Source organism: Pogonomyrmex barbatus, unplaced genomic scaffold (assembly GCF_055798465.1).
Source record: "Pogonomyrmex barbatus isolate J1 unplaced genomic scaffold, ASM5579846v1 scaffold12, whole genome shotgun sequence".
Taxonomy (NCBI): domain Eukaryota; kingdom Metazoa; phylum Arthropoda; class Insecta; order Hymenoptera; family Formicidae; genus Pogonomyrmex; species Pogonomyrmex barbatus.
The window spans coordinates 7,688,952-7,708,455 of NW_028297108.1; the positions used below are offsets into that span (position 1 = coordinate 7,688,952).

The 19,504-nt window shown below is 37.8% G+C and overlaps 2 protein-coding genes across 4 annotated transcripts; both read right to left on the reverse strand.

Annotated features, from left to right (window-relative positions):
* Positions 1–446: 446 nt before the first annotated feature.
* Positions 447–15,353, reverse strand: LOC105427240 (uncharacterized). Of its 3 annotated transcripts, none has more exons than XM_089071457.1 (8): positions 14,685–15,353; positions 12,196–12,973; positions 7,632–7,916; positions 7,395–7,530; positions 6,734–6,853; positions 6,372–6,475; positions 3,809–4,267; positions 447–3,467 (listed from the first exon to the last, which is right to left on the reverse strand). In XM_089071457.1, the coding sequence occupies exons 2-8, from the start codon at positions 12,196–12,198 to the stop codon at positions 1,917–1,919; spliced, it is 2,658 nt and encodes an 885-aa protein (XP_088927583.1). In that variant the 5' UTR covers positions 12,199–12,973; positions 14,685–15,353; the 3' UTR covers positions 447–1,916. The 3 variants fall into 3 exon arrangements, with proteins under 3 accessions (XP_088927583.1, XP_088927582.1, XP_088927581.1); XM_089071456.1 differs by having other exon boundaries at positions 12,196–12,982; XM_089071455.1 differs by lacking the exons at positions 12,196–12,973; positions 14,685–15,353 and adding an exon at positions 10,321–10,800.
* A 2,472-nt stretch (positions 15,354–17,825) lies between these two features.
* On the reverse strand, positions 17,826–19,439 carry LOC105427178 (basic helix-loop-helix transcription factor scleraxis). The gene is made up of 3 exons (XM_089071467.1): positions 19,037–19,439; positions 18,461–18,692; positions 17,826–18,145 (listed from the first exon to the last, which is right to left on the reverse strand). The coding sequence occupies exons 1-3, from the start codon at positions 19,186–19,188 to the stop codon at positions 18,050–18,052; spliced, it is 480 nt and encodes a 159-aa protein (XP_088927593.1). The 5' UTR covers positions 19,189–19,439; the 3' UTR covers positions 17,826–18,049.
* Positions 19,440–19,504: the final 65 nt, after the last annotated feature.

A 19,504-nucleotide genomic window follows, 5' to 3' on the forward strand; every position in this document is an offset into this window, starting at 1 on the left:
CTATAGTTTTGGGCACACTAGCATCACACTGCCCGTAAATCAATAAATAAATAGAGGAACAACATTCTTCAAACATCTCTTTTTTTTTTTTTTATAACAACATTAGAGGCTCTCGGAGAAACGTAACGCAACAAATGTTCAACAATATAATTACGGAAACAAATAGAAGGCACTCTTGCTTTTCTTTTTTTCAATAAATTAATCTCCTTGTGTCATAACAATTCACTCGGATATTACGTCTCTACGCCTTCTCCTAGGCCTTGTCTGTCACGTTTCACGTCTAACTACATACCGACACGACGTTCGGGTATCGCCAAAATTCTCAAGTAACAACACGTCACAACATTTACATGACGGCGCTACAAGTTTCACTCATCTATCTATCTATCTTTCTTTCTTTCTTTCTTTCGTTCGTTCTTCCTTTCTTTCTCTCTTTTTTTCTCAAATGGACAATCATAGCTACGGTATGCGAGATACGAGATAACAAATTTGTTTCACATTTACAGGTAAAAGAAATCCACCTTCGTAACAATTAGGTAGAATATTATTTAACCTTTAATATTATAATAATTTAATTATTGTTATTTGCTTGGAAGCTCACAGCCGACACATTTTTTTTTAATTCATTATTATTATTTCTCTCTTCTTTTAATATCTTATTTTATTTTCATTTGGGTAATACGGGGCGTTTCATCCTTCATACTTGGGTCTCGATTATTTTTTTTTCTCTCGGTATTTAATAACAGCTATAACATGTATATTAGCACGGAAATTTGTCAACGGAAAAATATAACGGAATCCAGTTGTTAATCCACTCTACGATCAAAACACGCGATGAAATATAGATTCACGGTTACTCTAACGAGAGAGAGAAACTATAAGTACGGATACTCCCGTGATTTTCACGGGATAGAAAACGAAAAATCATGGAGTTGTGGCAGTGCCTTGAGCAACCGTTTATGAAATCAACCCTATCTCGCCTCCCTGTTACCCTTCTGCTTTGTTTTTCATCTTCTTTTTTTTTGTTTTTGAACACATGACAAATCGTTCGTCTTTGTACGATAACAACATTATTTCTTCTTTTTTTTTCTCTCAGTTCTACCTTTTGCTAACTAATCTAGCCTTGCTCGCGAGATTCATGGTTTGTCGAGCCTATCACGCATATAACATCGGATATATTGTAATAGATATATATATATATATATATATATATATATATGTATATTATATAACGTAGATATATATATATATGTGTGTATATGTGTAAATGACGTATCGTACTTACAATATAGATATATGTATGAATGTATTCAGTGTGCATGTATATATTAAGATAAATTTTATCTTTCTGTTAATTCTTTGTTACAGTACAGAAGAGGTGGATGTATTTAAAACTTTCATTCTAGATACATCTGCTCCTCTTTCTTTTTCTCCGTATATATAATTATATTATAATATATCGTTCTCTGCGCGTACTCATTTGATGATCTGTGTATTATTGGAATTTGGCTCGATCAGCGAATCATGGCGATCAAACTGGGAAAGATTTCATTTCTATAGAATGTCTTTAACATATCGAGCCTGAGATCATCAGAGAAATTATACCGTAACGGGTATTACGTAGCATGTACATAATATATATATATATATATATATATATATATATATATATATATATATCATGTATCTATATCATGTATGTATCATGTGTATATGTATGTATATGTTGTGTGTGTGTGTGTGTGTGTGTGTGTGTTGTCGTTGATAGCCACACTGTTTTTCACAATTTGCAGCCGTCGTCTTAGGTCGCACGCGTGATCTCTCTCGACTCTTATAAGATAAATATATATATTCTCATCAAGAAGACAACAAAGAGGACAACGAAGAGAACAAAGAAAAAGGGGAGTAGGAAGTGTCTACAGAGTCAGCGCCTGCATTTGATGGCACGTGTCGCTCAGCTGATTCTGATCGCCAGCTGCCGGATGGCCGGTCGTCCGCGGTGTACCGGGTGGCGTTATCGGTAGCCTACCAGGACCGTCACCGGCGCCTCCCAGAGCATCGTCAGCGAGTTTGTTCGCCACCGCCGTTGCTGCAGTCTGCATTATTCCATTCACCTTATACTTGGACTGCCGCAGCATCGTCGTTTGCGAGCCGCTAGTGCTTGAATATTTGTCGGACGGCTTCCGATTGGCGGACGATAATGCCTGGCCGACGGAGTACCGGCTGCGTTGATTGCCAGTCGGCTGTTGTTGCTGCTGCTGTTGTGCTTGGGACAGGGGCATGGTGGATGGCTGATAGCGATTCTGAGCCGGAGTGTAAAACTGGACCTGAGAGGTGGGTGGTGAGAGAGTTGGAAGAGGCCGTGTCATGGGTGAGTACGGGGCTGGAGGTGGGCTCGCCGGCTTCTCCTGGGTATTGGACGCGTCCGCGTTTATCCGCTCGGCTGGAGACAGGCGCGAGGACGTCGCCGTCGTCGTCGTCGTCGTCGTCGTCGTCGTCGTCGTCGTCGTCGCCGTGACGACTACGGCGCTGTCCGGCTGTGCCGCGTCGTTGTTAGGCCGACCATTGTTGTCGCTCCCGTGCACCACATCCAGCCGGGCGGCGCCTCCTCGGTAGTTGTTGTTATTGTTGTTACTCGAGAGACAATTTTTACGAGCCGAGCCATAACCACCGACCATCGACGGTTTGTTAATCTCGTAATACTGATCGTCACCGCAATGCCTCGTGCGTCCATTCGTCGCGTGCGAATAGTTGGACATCGTAGAATGATTAACTTTGTGCGTAGCTTGATTCGAGGCGTAGCCGCCGCCGCCGCCACCACCGGACCTGAGGATCGCCGACGAGCCCACGTTCGATCCAGCCGTTCTCCTATTGTACTGTACCGACAGTCGCGACGACATCGCTATCGTCGGATATTTGTGCGATCCGTCCGCCACGTTACCGCCGCACTTATTGTTGTTGTGTGACTGCGAACCGCCGTGCGTATTCTGCGACTTGACGTGCGCGCTGTGGTGTACCAACGGATACCCATGATTCTGACTCCCCTGACCACGTATACCGTTGTTATTATGACCGCCCATATATTTATTGCAGTCTCTGGAATTGTGATTGTACGTCTTCGCGTTGCCGTTGTCGTAACCGGATTGATGCGGCGAGGCCGAAAATGGCGTTGGCAGGAGACTGGCGGTACCGGACGCGTTGTGATGCGTGTACGGCGACGGCGGGTGCGCGTGCGGAATGTATACGGTCGGGTGATAGAGGATACGACAGTGCATCGGACTGGCGGCGCAGTCCTCGCTATCGTTTGGCGTGTGTATCGCGATCGGATGATAATTAGCGTGGTAACGACCGGACACGGGGAATTTGACGGGCATTAGGGGCAGCAGAGATGTTGCCGGTGAGCCTGAAGCGGCCTGTTGCACTTCGCTGTGCGGTTGCTCCGAGTGGCTTGGCGTCGAATGTGAATCCTACGGTTTTACGTCACAAAATAATACCTAGACTCAATACGCCTGATAAAACATGTATTTAGCAACAAGGATATATCACGTGTCAATTGTCTATCGCGATTGAGCTTAATCCCCTCATGAGACAATTTTCATCGCGAGGACTACTATGGATCATTTTGTTAACATAACAAGTATGGACATGCATGAATTACCATTTTACAGACTTATAAAGACGATCGCCTGCGATTCGATTCAGCACGTAACACTATATTGGGAATTTGGAAGTGGTGGTGTCAAAAGCCGCAAAACGTTAAACGCGCAGAAAAGTATCGATGGCAGCACGATAAAAGGAAAGAGCTTACCTCCTGCGGTGCGGCCTGACTGTCAGACGTGGAGGTTTGTTGGCACGAGGTAGCGTCCGTGGTGTACAGCAACAGCTGCTGCTCGGTCAATCCCATTGGCGCGTGCGGCGGCGGCGGCGGCGGCGGCGGTGCGGGATGCGGACCGGCTGCGAAAGGATAGTATAGATGATCCACCTGTGTCGGGGGAGGTGGGCCTGTTGGTACAGGTGGATGATGATGCGGGGTCGGCGCGGCAGGAGCGTAAAAGTGTGTCGGATGCGGTGGTGGGAGTGGTGGCGGTGGGCCTGTCGGCGGACTGGTAGCTCCCGTACCGTTATTACCGCTGCTGCCGGAACTATTGCCACCACTACCACCACCACCACCACCACCACCACCGTTCGTGTTACTCGACGAACTGCCCGTAGTGGCGTACAAATACTGGGGTGCCCCAGCGGCCGCTCCTGCGTAGTACGGTTCGTACTGTGGACAAAAAACGAAGACATCTTTAGATAAACATCGTTGCGCCATGCATTTAGCACATGAATGCCAAGTATCGCGCACGGAGACACATCTATAACCGGCCATTCCCGTAAACGTCAGTCGAATGTTTCTCGTCGAATTTTCCTAATCGGGAGAAGTCTTACTCCAAGTATATAATCTTTTTTGAGATTGGAATATATGTTGACAAACAAAATAGAAAGAAATGCGCTTATTCACTTGTAATTATTTATTGATCAAAGATTTATTGATCCGATCTATTATTTATACAAAAAAATGTATATGTAGCAGCTACATGTAGAAATATATGTATAGATTCATGAACTTATTTTTCATTTAAATAAAAATCAGCCTTGTGCGTCATAATTAAGGATTAATTAAGAGACTAATATAAATGTCATTCCTCTGTTAAAATATTTTTCTGATTTAATATAAAGAAATGTGAAAAAGAATGAATTGATTGAATCATATAATTAATTAAATCCGTTTGCGGAAATAGCCTTGTTGCAATGAAAGTAACAAGTCCAATAAATATAACTATGTAAAAATCAAGCAAAGATGATATCTCAATTCATGTATTTCATATATAAAATAACGATCTGCCTCATTTCTTAGATCATGCCAGAAAGAAAAGAGAGCGTAATTATGACAATTTATTGATATACTTGCGACAAAAATAATTTCTTAACTCTACTTTCATGTTTACATTGGAAAAAAAATTAAGTCACTTTAAATCCACATTATGTACATATGCTTATAACAATTGCATTGTCAAATATCTAAAAAATTTTTCGGATATTTCTATTTTATTTCTCTAATAATAAAAATAGAGAGAGAATTCTGATTCAAGAGAAATTGCCTTTTATTATATAATATTGCCTTACAATAAAAAAAAATTTGCGTTTTGCGTACGAAAAGATTACACGATTGATTTCGATTTAAATGCGACTCGTATTATTCTAAAAAGTGAAAAATTATGATACGAAAAATGAAACAGATACCCATGCTAAACAAATAGAAAATCGATAAGCAGCTTGACATTGTTAACATAACATTTAATCGCAATCTATTAACAATAATTATGCGTTAATAAAAATGAAACAAGTCGAAAACAAAACAGAAAAGAGAAAGAAAATTAAAAAAAAAAGAGATAGAGATAAGGGGTTAGGAAGACCACATAAAATAGATCCAAGATATAATGTTTAAGCTTCATCTGAATTTATCGATAATCTGGTTTTATTTACGTTCTGTTTTCTGTCATCGCTCAAAACTTTTTAATTCAGATAATTATAAATACGATTATTATGTTTAATACTTTGATGATTAGAAACATCGTTATCTCTTATTACCGCTATCATTATAACCATTTTACTGGAATTACGATTATGTTTATTATTCTACTATCTTCCATGTCACCTCGCGATTAATCTTTATCTTCTTCTCTTTATCATTCATTATATCGATTAATCTATCTTATTTATCGTAACTACCGACTATATCATATATCATTCAATTCTTTTCTTTATGTTTAATACTTTTCTCAATGTACACTTTTAAGTTTTGATATACACTTAGATTTCGATTAAATCTAATATTGCGGTTACGGCGCAAAGTAAGTATAAGTCAAAAATTAGCGTGTGCGATATCGGTAAGCATAAGGTATACAGGTCGTGAGACAAAAAATGTGAAATCATGCATCGACAAGCCGTGCAAATTGAGAGATAATTGAGAAAAGAAAAAAGGAAAAATGCTCAAGAGAACGGCATGCTAGTCATTTAGCTTAGACCTTATACCTTTAGACCTCAATACTGTATAGCGTCGAGAAGGACGTAAGTAGGCATTTGCTGAGGGTTGGGTAGAAACGCCGGTGGTATGGCTTCTCCCATCAGACCATTTGTCTGTCAAACCGTAACCGATATGTACCATTTAATAGAAATACAAAATACAGACAAAGACGGTCAGGATCTTATGCTAGGATCTATATGTACGTATGAAGGAAACCCACGAGCATCTAAAAGTAGAGTCGAAGACGTAGACGTAGAATGAAAAACGATCAGGTAGACAAAAATATTATTATTTTACATACCGGCATAGGGGAATACTGATATTGTTGTGGCATATACAGCGATGGGGCTGGACATGGGTACATTACAGGAGCAAACGTTTGATGTCCAGTAGCGGCTTGAGGTCCTGGGCATGAGATTGAAAAGAAAATTAGCAAATTGTTGTAAGAGAACAATCAGCAATGATATGATACGATCGTGTGTTGCGTCAAGATTTGTAGAAGGTATTCATCTTACGATAATAATATGATAATTCGGTTTTATCTTCCGATATTGTGCTTAAACGCATCGATAAACAAAATTTCATAGAAACTCTTATAGTTTCGTTTTAACAATTTTTAGATGATAAGATTGCCTACATGTAACATTCAATGGTGATAATTACCAAACACTCCTGCAGCTTGATAAATCGTTCCTGGATCCGTGGGTGGAGCGATGGAAGTCGCTGGTGCGGCAGCTGCCGTGTTATAGAATGTCATGCCATTCTGATAAGCGAGTCCCATACCTAGATAGGAAAACGGAGAAAGAAATTTGAAACTCTGCACTTCTTTAATCATTCACGGTATTATTGCATCAGAAATGCCACATGAACCGTTTCCCTCTGCGTATTGTATAATAAAATAAAACATTCAAATAAATTTTTTAATAATATGTTTCATACGAATATTTTTAGACAAAATGATATCAAAGCATTTTCAAAAAAATTTTATAAAAGATTTTTTTGAAAGTCTCTTCTTCGTACCATTAAATATTGTTACGTTAATGCAACTTTAATGCACACAAAAATTATGCAACACAAAAAATACTCTTGCGTATCCAATTATAAAACTATAAGCGTGAAAAAAAAGTAAAACGTTTTGAGATAAAAAGATTCGCGAAAGTGTCCAAAAGCAATTGTTTTAGACAATTTGGAACACTACACGCTTTTGGTGAATAAAAGTTATAAATTTATAAATTAAATGATAAATTCGAAAATGCAAATCATGATAAAATACGACTCAAACAGTCGGAAATCAAGTCCGTAGTAAAGAAGAAAAATCACATACTGTTCGCATAGTAGTAAGTACTTGTAGGCACGGAAGGAGGCGAACCGGTACTACCATCGAAAGATCTAGAGAACGGCTGCTTCTTGATCGCGGGTGCTATATTGAGTTTCCTCTCTCTCAATACAATGCATTCAGCCTGGAATAGAAGCGGAAATATACAAGCGATAAGGCGTGAATTTCGATATTTCGGCAAGGTGAATTGTTCAAGGAAAAGAGCACGTCATCAATCGCGCATACCTCTTGTTGAAGCCGCTTGGCCTCCTCCTCCGTTTCGAAAGTGACGAAGCCGTAGCCCTTGGACACGCCGGCGCGATCCGATATAATTTTCGTGGCCTTGACATTGCCGTAGGCCGAGAAAACCTGAGCTAGCTCCGCTTCGCTGGTGTTGGCCGAGATGCCACCTACGAAAATACGATTCGGTACCAACGTACCGTATTTCGGCGCGGCCATCGTAAGACTCGCGGCCGAGGCAGGGCTAGAAGCAGGACTAGACCCCTCCGTACCACCGGTCGAAGCCGAGCTCTGCACAACAATCAAATCAATTCTCCCTTTAATTTGCTGTCGCGCGAAAATCACGCGCGCGGGCCGTCATTTTCCTTCCCGAAATTCTTCGGGACGGAATCGCTGGCAACGACATATCTTTTTCGATTTCGCGCGTCCGCGCCCGCTGTACTGTCCTTTGACAGAAAAAAAAAACTTGCAAAAGTAAAAGATAGAAAAGACGATTAATTGCGAGAAACAAAGCGAATACTTTGCGTGGATCTGAAGGATTGTGCAACTCTCTGTCGCGCGTGTCACAGAGTTAAAATCAAAACTTATTTGTATCATTTAATCGAAATTGCTAAATATCTAATTATCTGTTTGAGATTTATTCCAATTAATTTCGTTTGTCACAATACTATTTATTAACTTAATTCGAATTTATTGTTTTCTATTTTATTTATTTAGCTGCCAATTCCAATACATAGTTTCTCACGGTCTTTCACACACCACACCATACACCACACACACACACACACACACACACACACACACACACACACACATACACACACATACACACATACACACACACACAATCAGGAATTTTCTCTCTTGGAGAACGACACAATTTACCGAAATGTGGAATCAATGACAGCGTCGCGTTTGTGAATATATTCATGCGAGAATGAGATAACGAAAGTGAAATACTATCGTGAGTGCAGAAGTACAAATATGTGAGTGATGTCACTCGCTTTTTCTCTCACCCTAGCACTTTGAAATCTTGCTTCCCGAAACCTGCAATGTTATTACAATCCTCATCATTATAACAATTCTATTAAATGCCGGACGTGATATTATCATGGAGATACCATTCGCCCAGCGATTTGTATACATACATAAACGTCAATCGTTAATTAGGAGCCACTCGCTGGGGCCTCAAGAGGAACGCCTGTGAATTGGGAATGTGTACACAAAGCAGTTATGAGTTTACGATGTTTCATTTCATACGATGTTACATTTCATACGATGTTTTTCACCTTTAATCTTTGTTGAAAGAGGAGCTAATAATGCAAAATGGTATACTGTTAGAGGAGCGATTCTTCCCTTTTCATAGTTGCATAGAGTTAATGCAACGTTATCGCATTTAACATATGTGTGTGTGTGTGTGTGTGTGTGTGTGTGTTTGTGCGTGTGCGCAAATTATTATAAGCCAGCTAAGGAATTATTAGAGTTTGTTTAACGATAAATCACTACAGAATCATTTCTATATACAACAAAAGTGTTCGATAAACTAATGACTAATAAGAAATTAAATATTAAATAAAATATTAGGAACAGAAAATTTCTTTTTCGATCAAAAATAAAACATCTTTTGCATTGAATTCTGTTTTTCATCCATCGGAATGAAGAGAATTCCGTATTTTTATAAATAAATATATATTCATTGTGCAAAATCCTTAATATTTCATTCTTAAAAATTTATAAATCATAAAATAAAATTAAGAACCATCATTCAAATTTCAATAATTTCAATAACTTGAAAAATTTTGAAAAAAAACTATAAATAACTCTAAAAAATAAATATTTTATATTGCATAAAATTTTCAAACTTTATTTTCACAACTTTATATCAAAAAATTATATAATGTATAACCGGTAACAAAATTCAATTTTTATAAAAGTATTAAAATAAATAAATGTTCATTAAACAAAATTGTACGTAAAATAACACGGAATCGTTGTCTTCAATATTGAATATTGAATTATATAGTTGTAAAATCAGTGTGCTATAATATTTAAAGTGGGTTCCCTGTTATTAACAATTCAGTTGGTAAATATTAGAAAAAGCAACTTGAAAAAAATTCCCTGAAAATTCCAAGTTTTTCCAGATAATAGACACTCTATTTTCTGATAAATTCACGTCAGAAAAAGCCGCAAATTTTCATCGCATTTGTAACACCAACCCTGCAAGATGCACATTAACACATATCCTTTTCACTCGTACTCACAGTTAGCATTCTTTCCCGTTTATATATAAATTCGTCCCGTTGCTTTTAAACGTTTCTGAGTACAATTTGTTTAAGTCGCACTCAAATCAAGTATTAATATGAATGTTGGTAATGTATATAGGATGACGATGACGAAATGTATAGAAGCCATGTAAGAAAGTCTCGAAAACTTGATTCAATTTATTGATTTTAATCCAAGAAGGATTTGAGTGTTATGCCTGCGCGGGAAATGAGGAAAAAAAAATAGAAACATGCTGATAAATTATTAATGCTCAACGACGGTGTTATAATGCTCTAAAATGAGGAAACAGAGCAAAAGGAAAGCAAGCAAAGGGAAAAAGAAAAAAATGTTCTGTATCCAAAAGGAAGTCGCAAGTCATTCGATCACGCCACACAATAAAGTGCAAACACACAAAAGTCTGTATCGGAATTACCATTTTAAGTAAAGCGATATCTCCTTCTATGAAGTGAAAATTGTTGTCAACATCCGTCCAATCTCCTGTTTCTACCGTAGCACATTTCATCCAACAATCATTCACTTTTTTATATCTTTTCATCGTGTCTTACGTTTTATCCGAAAATTTCAATTAAATGCGCGGGAAAGAAATTCCGATGTAGAAACACTGATCGCCCAAGTGATCTTTCTCTACGACGCATCTCGCGGAATCTTAGCTCGCATGCGAATACAAATCACGAATGTCTCCGCGTCGTCGAGGATATCGTCGACTTTTGCTCCACCTCCCCCCCTCCCTCCTACCAAGTCCCGCGAATGCCAAATTTCAAGAATTTCCCTACGACGTGAGAATCGCGATGTGTCGATCCATTGACAGATCTCGCGGAGCTTGACGTGACGCGCGCAGCTGCGTGATCGGCATCCGGCGTCGGGATAAGGAGCGAAGTTACGCGAAATATCGACTAACGGCCAGAGGCAGCAGTGGCGACGGCGGCGGCGACGGCGGCGGCGACGGCGGCGGCGGCGGCGGCGGCGGCGGTAGTGGTGGTGGTGGTGGTGGTGGTGGTGGTGGCAGCGGCGGCGGCGGCGGCGACAGAGACAGAGGCAACAACGATGATGGCAACGGTGATTGCGGTGACACGTCGACGTACCAGTTAACGCAAATCTCATCGCGGACTCACGATGCGAGGAAAGGAAACTTAACTTCGCCGAACCCCGCTTCCTCCGCCCTCCCTTCTTCCCTCTCTCTTATGGTGGCGAGCAATGACAGCCAAAAGTACAAACAAACAAGCAAACAACCGACCGAACAAGCGAGCAGCACATACGGCGTGCGTCGTCTCGGCTCCATGTAGAATGAGAAAGAAAGAACAGAGAAGAGAGAACAAGTAGCGCGGTCTCACTCGAGTTCAGTCTCCAACGTACAACAATGGTCCTTAGATGTTTATATCCATGACGGCGGCAATCGCGGATTGTCAGAAACCATGTATCCTCGCGTTTTCCCTACAACGACTCCGATCTTGCCGTGGAGCTCGCGACATTCTCGCAAATTCATCTCCTCTCTTTCTTCCTCTCTCTCACATGTTCTTCGACAATCCTGGAAGTCGCGGCGTGCACATACACAATACTCTCGCAATCACGCTAGAAAGAAATCGTCAAATGAGATCGTCATCGGAAAACGAGACCGACGGCGACGCAAAGAAAAAGAAAAGGAGAAGGAGAAAAGGAATACTTGGCGCGAACGACGCTTTCGAACTGCTCTGACAAGTCGCTCCTCGTCATCGGTGGTGATTTTCAAAGTCGCTATCGACTGTAAAAATGTTAGGTTAACGCAGAAGTTGCTCCATGTAACGCGAGGATTGTTGCCGGTATCAACGAGGTGATAAATGAAACCGAACCGTTGCCGCCAAAGATGATGATAAAGATGAAGATGTTGAAGATGTTGAAGATGATAAAAATAATGATGATACTGATGATAACGATGACAATGACGATGACGATAATTATGATGATGATGATGATGATGATGATGATAATGATAATGATAATGATGACGACGATGATAATGACGATGACGATGACGATGATGATGGTGATGATGATGGTGGTGATGATGATGATGATGATGATGATGATGATGATGATGATGATGATGATGATGACAATAATGATAACATCGAGCGATGTCTAATTGAAGGGACGCGTACGCGCATAATAAATTTCTAGACGCTCGTTTGCTTACTCGCTCACTCGCTCGTTCGTTCGTTCGTTCGTTCTTTCGTTTGTTCATTCGTTCGTTCGTTCGTTCGTTCGTTCGCTCGCGCTCTCTCTGACCAGGGTGTTAACGGCGGATACTCACCATCTTTCGAGGGATTCGGACGCGCAGGAGGATCCGCTGACGGCTGTCCCGGCGGCTCGATGGTACCCTGGCCTCGCGCGATAGTCACCTGGACGCCCAGGGACTGCCAAGGACCGTGGCACCAAACCACTTCAGCAGAACTTCCAGCCTCCGGCGGAGAAGCTGCCGTCCCGTCTCACTGTAAACCTCTAAACACTACGGAGCAGGCAGCTCTTACAAGATGGCGGCTAGCGGCGTAGCGCCGCTACTCCGAATTTGCGGAACCTTCCAATGACTGCGCGCGTGCGTGCGTGCGTGCGTGCGTGAGTGAGTGCGTGCGTGAGTGAGTGAGTGAGTGAGTGAGTGAGTGAGTGAGTGAGTGAGTGAGTGAGTGAGTGAGTGAGTGAGTGAGTGAGTGAGTGAGTGAGTGAGGGAGTGAGGGAGGGAGGGAGGGAGGGAGGGAGTGAGTGAGTGAGTGAGTGAGTGAGTGAGTGAGTGAGTGAGTGAGTGAGTGAGTGAGTGAGTGAGTGAGTGAGTGAGTGAGTGAGTGAGTGAGTGAGTGAGTGAGTGAGTGAGTGAGTGAGTGAGTGAGTGAGTGAGTGAGTGAGTGAGTGAGTGAGTGAGTGAGGGAGTGAGTGAGTGAGTGAGTGAGTGAGTGAGTGAGTGAGTGAGTGAGTGAGTGAGTGAGTGAGTGAGTGAGTAAGTGAGTACGCGCACTTTATCGTGAGCAGGTAAAGCCAATCGCGTCGTCGCACTTCGGTCTTGTACACCGCACGGCGTTAGCGCGCATCCGGGGGATCTGAAAACACTGCATTATTTTTTTCCATTAATGGAATATGAGAAACTCGGCAGGACTTTAAGTGCCTAATAATTTCTTTTTCAAATATTAATATAAACTAATCGTCAGTTGATTCTTTATAATCAGTCATATCACTTTAAAATCACATGTACTTGTAATAATAATAATTAATAAAATGTATGTAGATATATATAGATATATTTCACTATTTCAACGTTTACAACGCTACAATATTATATGTACAATTTTTTTCAAGCACGAAAAAAGATTTGAATTATAGAAGGTAATAATAATATTCATTATCACCAATGTGGATTAACTTTAATCTTTAATTCATCATTTATTTTTTTCTAATTTCTAGAATTAAAGAAAGATGAAAAATAAGTTAAACATATATATTATATAATTTATATATATATATATAAATAATTTATATATATTATGTGTGTGCGTGCATGTATGTTTGTATAAATAAAAATTCACTGGGTATTTTTTTCTACAGATTGGCTGCATTCCACTTCGATTGAAAAATTGTAATTAATCTATGTTCGTTTCTTTGTCGATATCAATATATAATGTAGAATAGTTTTGATCCCGGTTTAAACTTACGTCTGGTCTGTTTTTAATTCTAAAAGTTAGAAAGAGATAAAATGTAAATTTAAAAAGATTAAAATTAATCTACATTGATAAAAATAAACATTATTAAACTTGTGTAACTCCAATTTCGCGCTTGAGGAAAATATATTTATATATCATATGAATGTGGTAATATATATCATAGCAAATGTGGATCGTTGGCAAATGATGATATATGAAATATCTGCATATAAATATACATATTTAACTATTTACTAATTTCACAAATATAGATACATGAGTATGTGACTTTAAAATTATATTATGACGCATTGTAAATAGTTAACTAATAGTTAACGATTACTTTCGACCGGGTAGAATTGCTTAAAAACTAGCAATCTAAATAGTCTCTAATCTATTTTTTTCAAAATTTGGATTTGCAAATCATGGCATGACTTACTATTATTCCAAGATGTAAGAATTATCTAAAATAAAGAATTCCAAAAAGTTCCTAATGTATATAAGTATTAGTCTCGTACGATTTACAAGTTGAAAAATTGATTTTTGTAAAAATGGCATTTGAACAATGAATAAAAATTCAATTTCTTTTAGATTTTTCCTTATCGGAAAAATTAAAAAGTTGGAATTCTTATGTTGATTAAATATTGACAAAAACTATCGTATATTTACATAGATTAAGAATTATTTGGAGTTTTTGTTTTCCAGCATAAGATAATTTCTTCACTTCTTAAATTAGGTAACAGTAAATTATGACGTGCTCATATAGAATCGCAAATATAATTGCCAATAATTGCCAAAAAAGTCTTATAATTTTTGCAGAACTTTATAGAAAAACATTTACATATCAAAGAATAAATATACTAAATTTCAAATTTCCAATTCAAAGTTTTCCCAACATTTTCCCAAGAAAAATTCCTAAAAAGGTGATAATAAATGCGAGAATACTTCCTTAAAAGCCCTAACTTATAAAACACTGAATTAAGGTACACGAGGGAGAAAGATAAGGGAAAATGAAACGTGAAAAATAATTTAAATGAATTTTCAACTGTTTATTATTATTCTGATAAATTTAAGAAATTGAAGAAAGCGCGAATAATTAATTAACATTACTCACATATACCGTCTTCTCTCTTCGTGCGACAGCGATCACGCGTTTTCTTTGTTTATATACAAGCCTTACGTATAATTCCGTCTGTAGACTTTCCGTAATAAGGTAGAGGAGAATACGGTAAGTAATAGACTCGAGGAAGGAGTGAATTCTCCGGACGAGATGCATTTACGTCAAACGGCGCGATAATCCTGCGGCAATGCGACAAAGAAGCGCACTGACGAGGAGGTTGCGCGTGCTCCGGTCTCGCCGGATGCGGTCTGATCGGAGCGAGAAACTCGAGTTATTAAACGGAATACGAAAATTACAAACGACGAACGAGAAAACCGAACTGGAACTGAAACCGAACTGAACGGAAGCGCATCGCACGGCGAGGCGTCCACGGCTTCCGGTCCAGACTTCCGGTTAAACACGTCCTGTGTGATCTCGGTGATCCGCGGCGGCGAGACAGCAAGAGACAGCGGAGAAAAAATTCGACGGGCGGTTATTTCTCGCGTGGGATCGATCGAACATTGCCGATTGACGCCAATGACGTGGAACGACGCCGGTGATGCCGTTAAAATTAAATGTGACGCTCGTGGCGCACGACGCCGCTTTGACTAGTGTTGCAGGAGCAGTTGACTGGCGCGAGATTGCTCGTTCAAGTGTCTCGAGAGCGAACGGAAACGAAAGAGGGACGCGCAAAACTGTGAACTGCGAGATGCGAGATGCGAGATGCAAGGAGCAGATAGATGGCGTCGGATTCGACTTTTTTCTCCTAGCGACTTTAATCGAATTCGGATCATCTCGTAGAATCGAATACCTCTCGCGTCTTGTCAATATCGCGAATAAATCGAGAAAATCAATTTTTAGTTATTCAAAAAATATCCAAGATACCTATGTTCTGAAAAAAGAATTTTCTGATTTTGTTAAAAATTCCAGATAAAATAAAAATATTTTTTAACGTATCTTACAAATAAATATATATTTATCGTATGTAAAGTTCTTAAGATTTCTCAATTATAAAAATTTAGAAATCATTAATATAAAATTAAGAACTACTTTCAGTTTCAGTTAATGAAACCTGAATAATTTTTAAGCTTTATCCAAAACTTTATACAAATAAAAAATTATACAATATTACATTCGATAAAAAATTTAATTTTTATAAGACTAAACTAATATTAAAATAAACATCCGTGTTTATTAAACAAAATTGCATTTAATACAGAGTTATTGTTTTCAACAGATACTGAATATGATTTAGATTTGATTGTAAGATCAGCGTACATGTTTAGTGTGCATTTATCGCCCATTCTGTTGTCAATAATAATTCAATCGGTAAACTTCCAATTATAATATATATAGATAAAATATTAGAAAAAGAATTCTCTGATTTTTCAAGGCAAAACAAATTCTCTGAGAATTTCAGATTTTCCAAGTTTTCTAGGTAATAGACACTGCTGCTTATCGATTAAAAGCGTCAAATTGTATAAATTGATGTTCTGCGGCGGTTCAGCCGATTGAGTCAATCGTTAATTAATTTAATTTAATTTACCAAAACGGCACTAAGATATAAACAAATACAAATATAAGATACAAAAATAAGAACACTGTCGTAATCGTTTTTACATTAATTAGAGTTCGCTTCAAGTTGCTATTGACGAAGATTGTCGGTGCATAAAATTCACCAAATTTGAATATCAAATATGTGCATACCCGATAAAAAATTTTTCATATAAAACGATATATAAATATATAGAATTATATATAAAATATATTGATATATGCTCGTTTCTGTTGTATAATTACTACTGTTGTATAACTATTGTTTATTCATATAAAAAAATAATAAGTAAAAAATAATTAAAAAGATAATTTTTGTATTATTTCTTATAAAAAAAAGTACAGTTTAAAGAAGGAAAAAAAAATTATTTTATATTAATTTATATATCAATAAAATAATCATATAAGAAACATGTATATATGATCATGTAAAGAATATTATCTATAAAATCATGATTTTTATAAGAAAAGATGTCAATTATTTTTCTAAATATGTTTCAATTATTCTTCTTTTTTCTGTATATATGAACGGAAATTATATGATTAGAAGAGAAAAAAGATATTTTAAATATAATTACATATATTTATATATCTATTTATCTATATTAAAAATTTGTTACTAAGCATTACGATCCTTTCACTTGTTTGCGAATAAGTAAAATATGACATTTAACATGTTCTCTTTCGCAAATTTAATTGAATTCGGCAAAATTAGGCCAATCTTTTTAATGTTGATATCTATCAACGTACATTACCTTTACTTTATTTTAATTTAATTTGCTTTTTATCTTTTTTAGTTCTAAAAACTAGGAAAAGATAAAAAAGTAAACTGAAATTAAAGTTAATCTATTGAAATAGAATTAAGCTGAACTCTCTTCATTCTTCAGTGTAAAAGAATAGATTTATTGTTAATTGTGAGAAAAAAATATGGAAGAAAAAAAAACGTGAAAATCGAGATAACTTTGTTGTAATATTTTTAATTGATTTTGCAAGAGATTTAAAATAATTAGAGTTCCACCTCAAAGATAAAAAAAAAACATTTTTTTTTCTTTGTATTGTACAAGATATACACACATAGATATACGCGCGTGCGCACATGTGTGTGTGTGTGTGTGTGTGTGTGTGTGTGTGTGTGTATACAGTATAATAGTATATTATATATATTATATTATAAAATATACATTTTGTAATGTACAAAAGAATTAAAATTCAAGACATTTTGAGAGCTCGTAAAATATATATATATATATATATATTTTACGAGCTCTCAAAATGTCAAAGGATTAAATTTCAAGACATTTTAGAAGAGATATATATATATATATATATATATATATATATTCTATCTTCTAAAATGTCTTGAAATTTAATCCTTTTGTACAATTTGCAAGGAGAATACAATATATATATATATATATTAATCTCAAAAGACTAAATTTTTAAATTTTTAATTAATGGTAATAAAAGTTCCCCTTTCAATCTCATATATATAGCTTTACGTCTTGCTTTCAACAACAAACGTGTATTACTATGCTTTTATTCGCACTTGAAAGATATTTCATCAAAAGATATTTTTATCGCTGAAACATCAGAGATAGAATATTTGTATTATAAAAATTGTATTATTCAGCAAAATCAGAACATTGATCTAGAAGTTGTCAATACATAAGGTAGTGATAATAAGCAAAAATTAATTACATATTTTACACGCTATTTCTAAATGCAAATATGTCAATACGTCATTGTCAAGATGTAGTAAAGAATCTTACAGAATATTTACAAAAAAGATGTACAGCTATTATAATTGGCCTTTAAAATTTTAAATATTATTCATATTTAAACGTTGCACTCGTTGGCCTGTAGATATACGAACTTGTCTCTTCATTTGAATAATCCGGGATTCCGTATGGGATATCAAAATTCTGAAAATGTGAAAGAAAAAATTATGAAGATATTTTACAACCGCATTTTGTTAATCGTATGGCTTATCAATGCACACATACATGTAGAAAAGCAAAAAAGAAATTGTTTGTCGACGAAATTGGTTGTCATTCTAATCCAAAATGAGAAATCAACAAAAATTTCCAATTATATTTATATTTTAATCATCATATATAGATATCCATATAGAAAATTAGAGCATGTTATATGTATGTAGGTAAATATTATTTTATAAATTACATGTTGGAAAATTACAAAATATAAATCAAAATGCTACAGCTTCAACTACGACTTACGTATCTTTTATGCATGGCCAAGCAAAATGTGCAAACTTGCGGTCTTGTCGAGTAAACGCCGCTACTCTCCAAGAGACGTGAACAGGGTTGATCTATAGCACCCGCGACAAGCATGGCGTCCAAATGGCTAATATAACTGCTGGCCAACCTCAGAGTCTCTATTTTCGACAGCTTCCGGTCGGCCGGTTCGGTCGGGATCAGAGTCCTCAAGGCGCTGAAAGCTGTGTTCACGCTGCACAACGAAGATCGCGTTCCTTCAAATTGTATACTCGTCGTCCTAGTCGTTCTATCAGTATCAAGTCTATCAAATCTCGTTTTGTTATAAACGAAAGAGAGCTCCTTTCCAGGAAAATAAATATACGATTCGTCCAAGAGAAATCATGCGAATAAAAATCGCGCGCTCATCTTTTGAAATCTTTTGTCTACCTCGCGCAACGAGAAACACGCCTCACACTCCTCAGTTATTCGTGTTTGTTCTCATACGATGAGTTTACGTGCGCGATCGTTCGTGTTCTCCCCGAGGCGGACGCGAAATATATGAATTTCGATGGGGCAAAATGGGGCATGCTTTTTCACCTATGCGTGCGATCTCTCTCTCGAGCGTTCGCCTGATACCGCTGCTTCGTTGGCTCCTCTTTCCCGCGCGCTGCCATGTTGTGGACACGACTGCAATGGACACGACGTAATAACGTCCTCGCTACGACCGTACACGACAACGCTATCTTCATCAATGAGCGACCGTCGGCAGGTCTCTTTCCGTTTCTCCGGAATATGAAATTTCCTCATCTCTGTTGTCACGCACATTTAACATCTCTCCCCGTTGCCACTCTCTCCTACTCTCTCCTCCCTCGTGTTCTTTCTTTCCCTCAGTTTCCCGACACGCACGTGAGCCGCAGATGTGTGCGCGATCAGGGACGGATCTTCTTTTCCTCTCTTTTCATCTCTTTCCTCTTGTTTTCCCGGTCTCTCTAACCGCGGATACGCTAGAATTGCGGCGAAGAAAATAAAGGATGTAGAATTATAAATTATAAGTTTTTTACATTT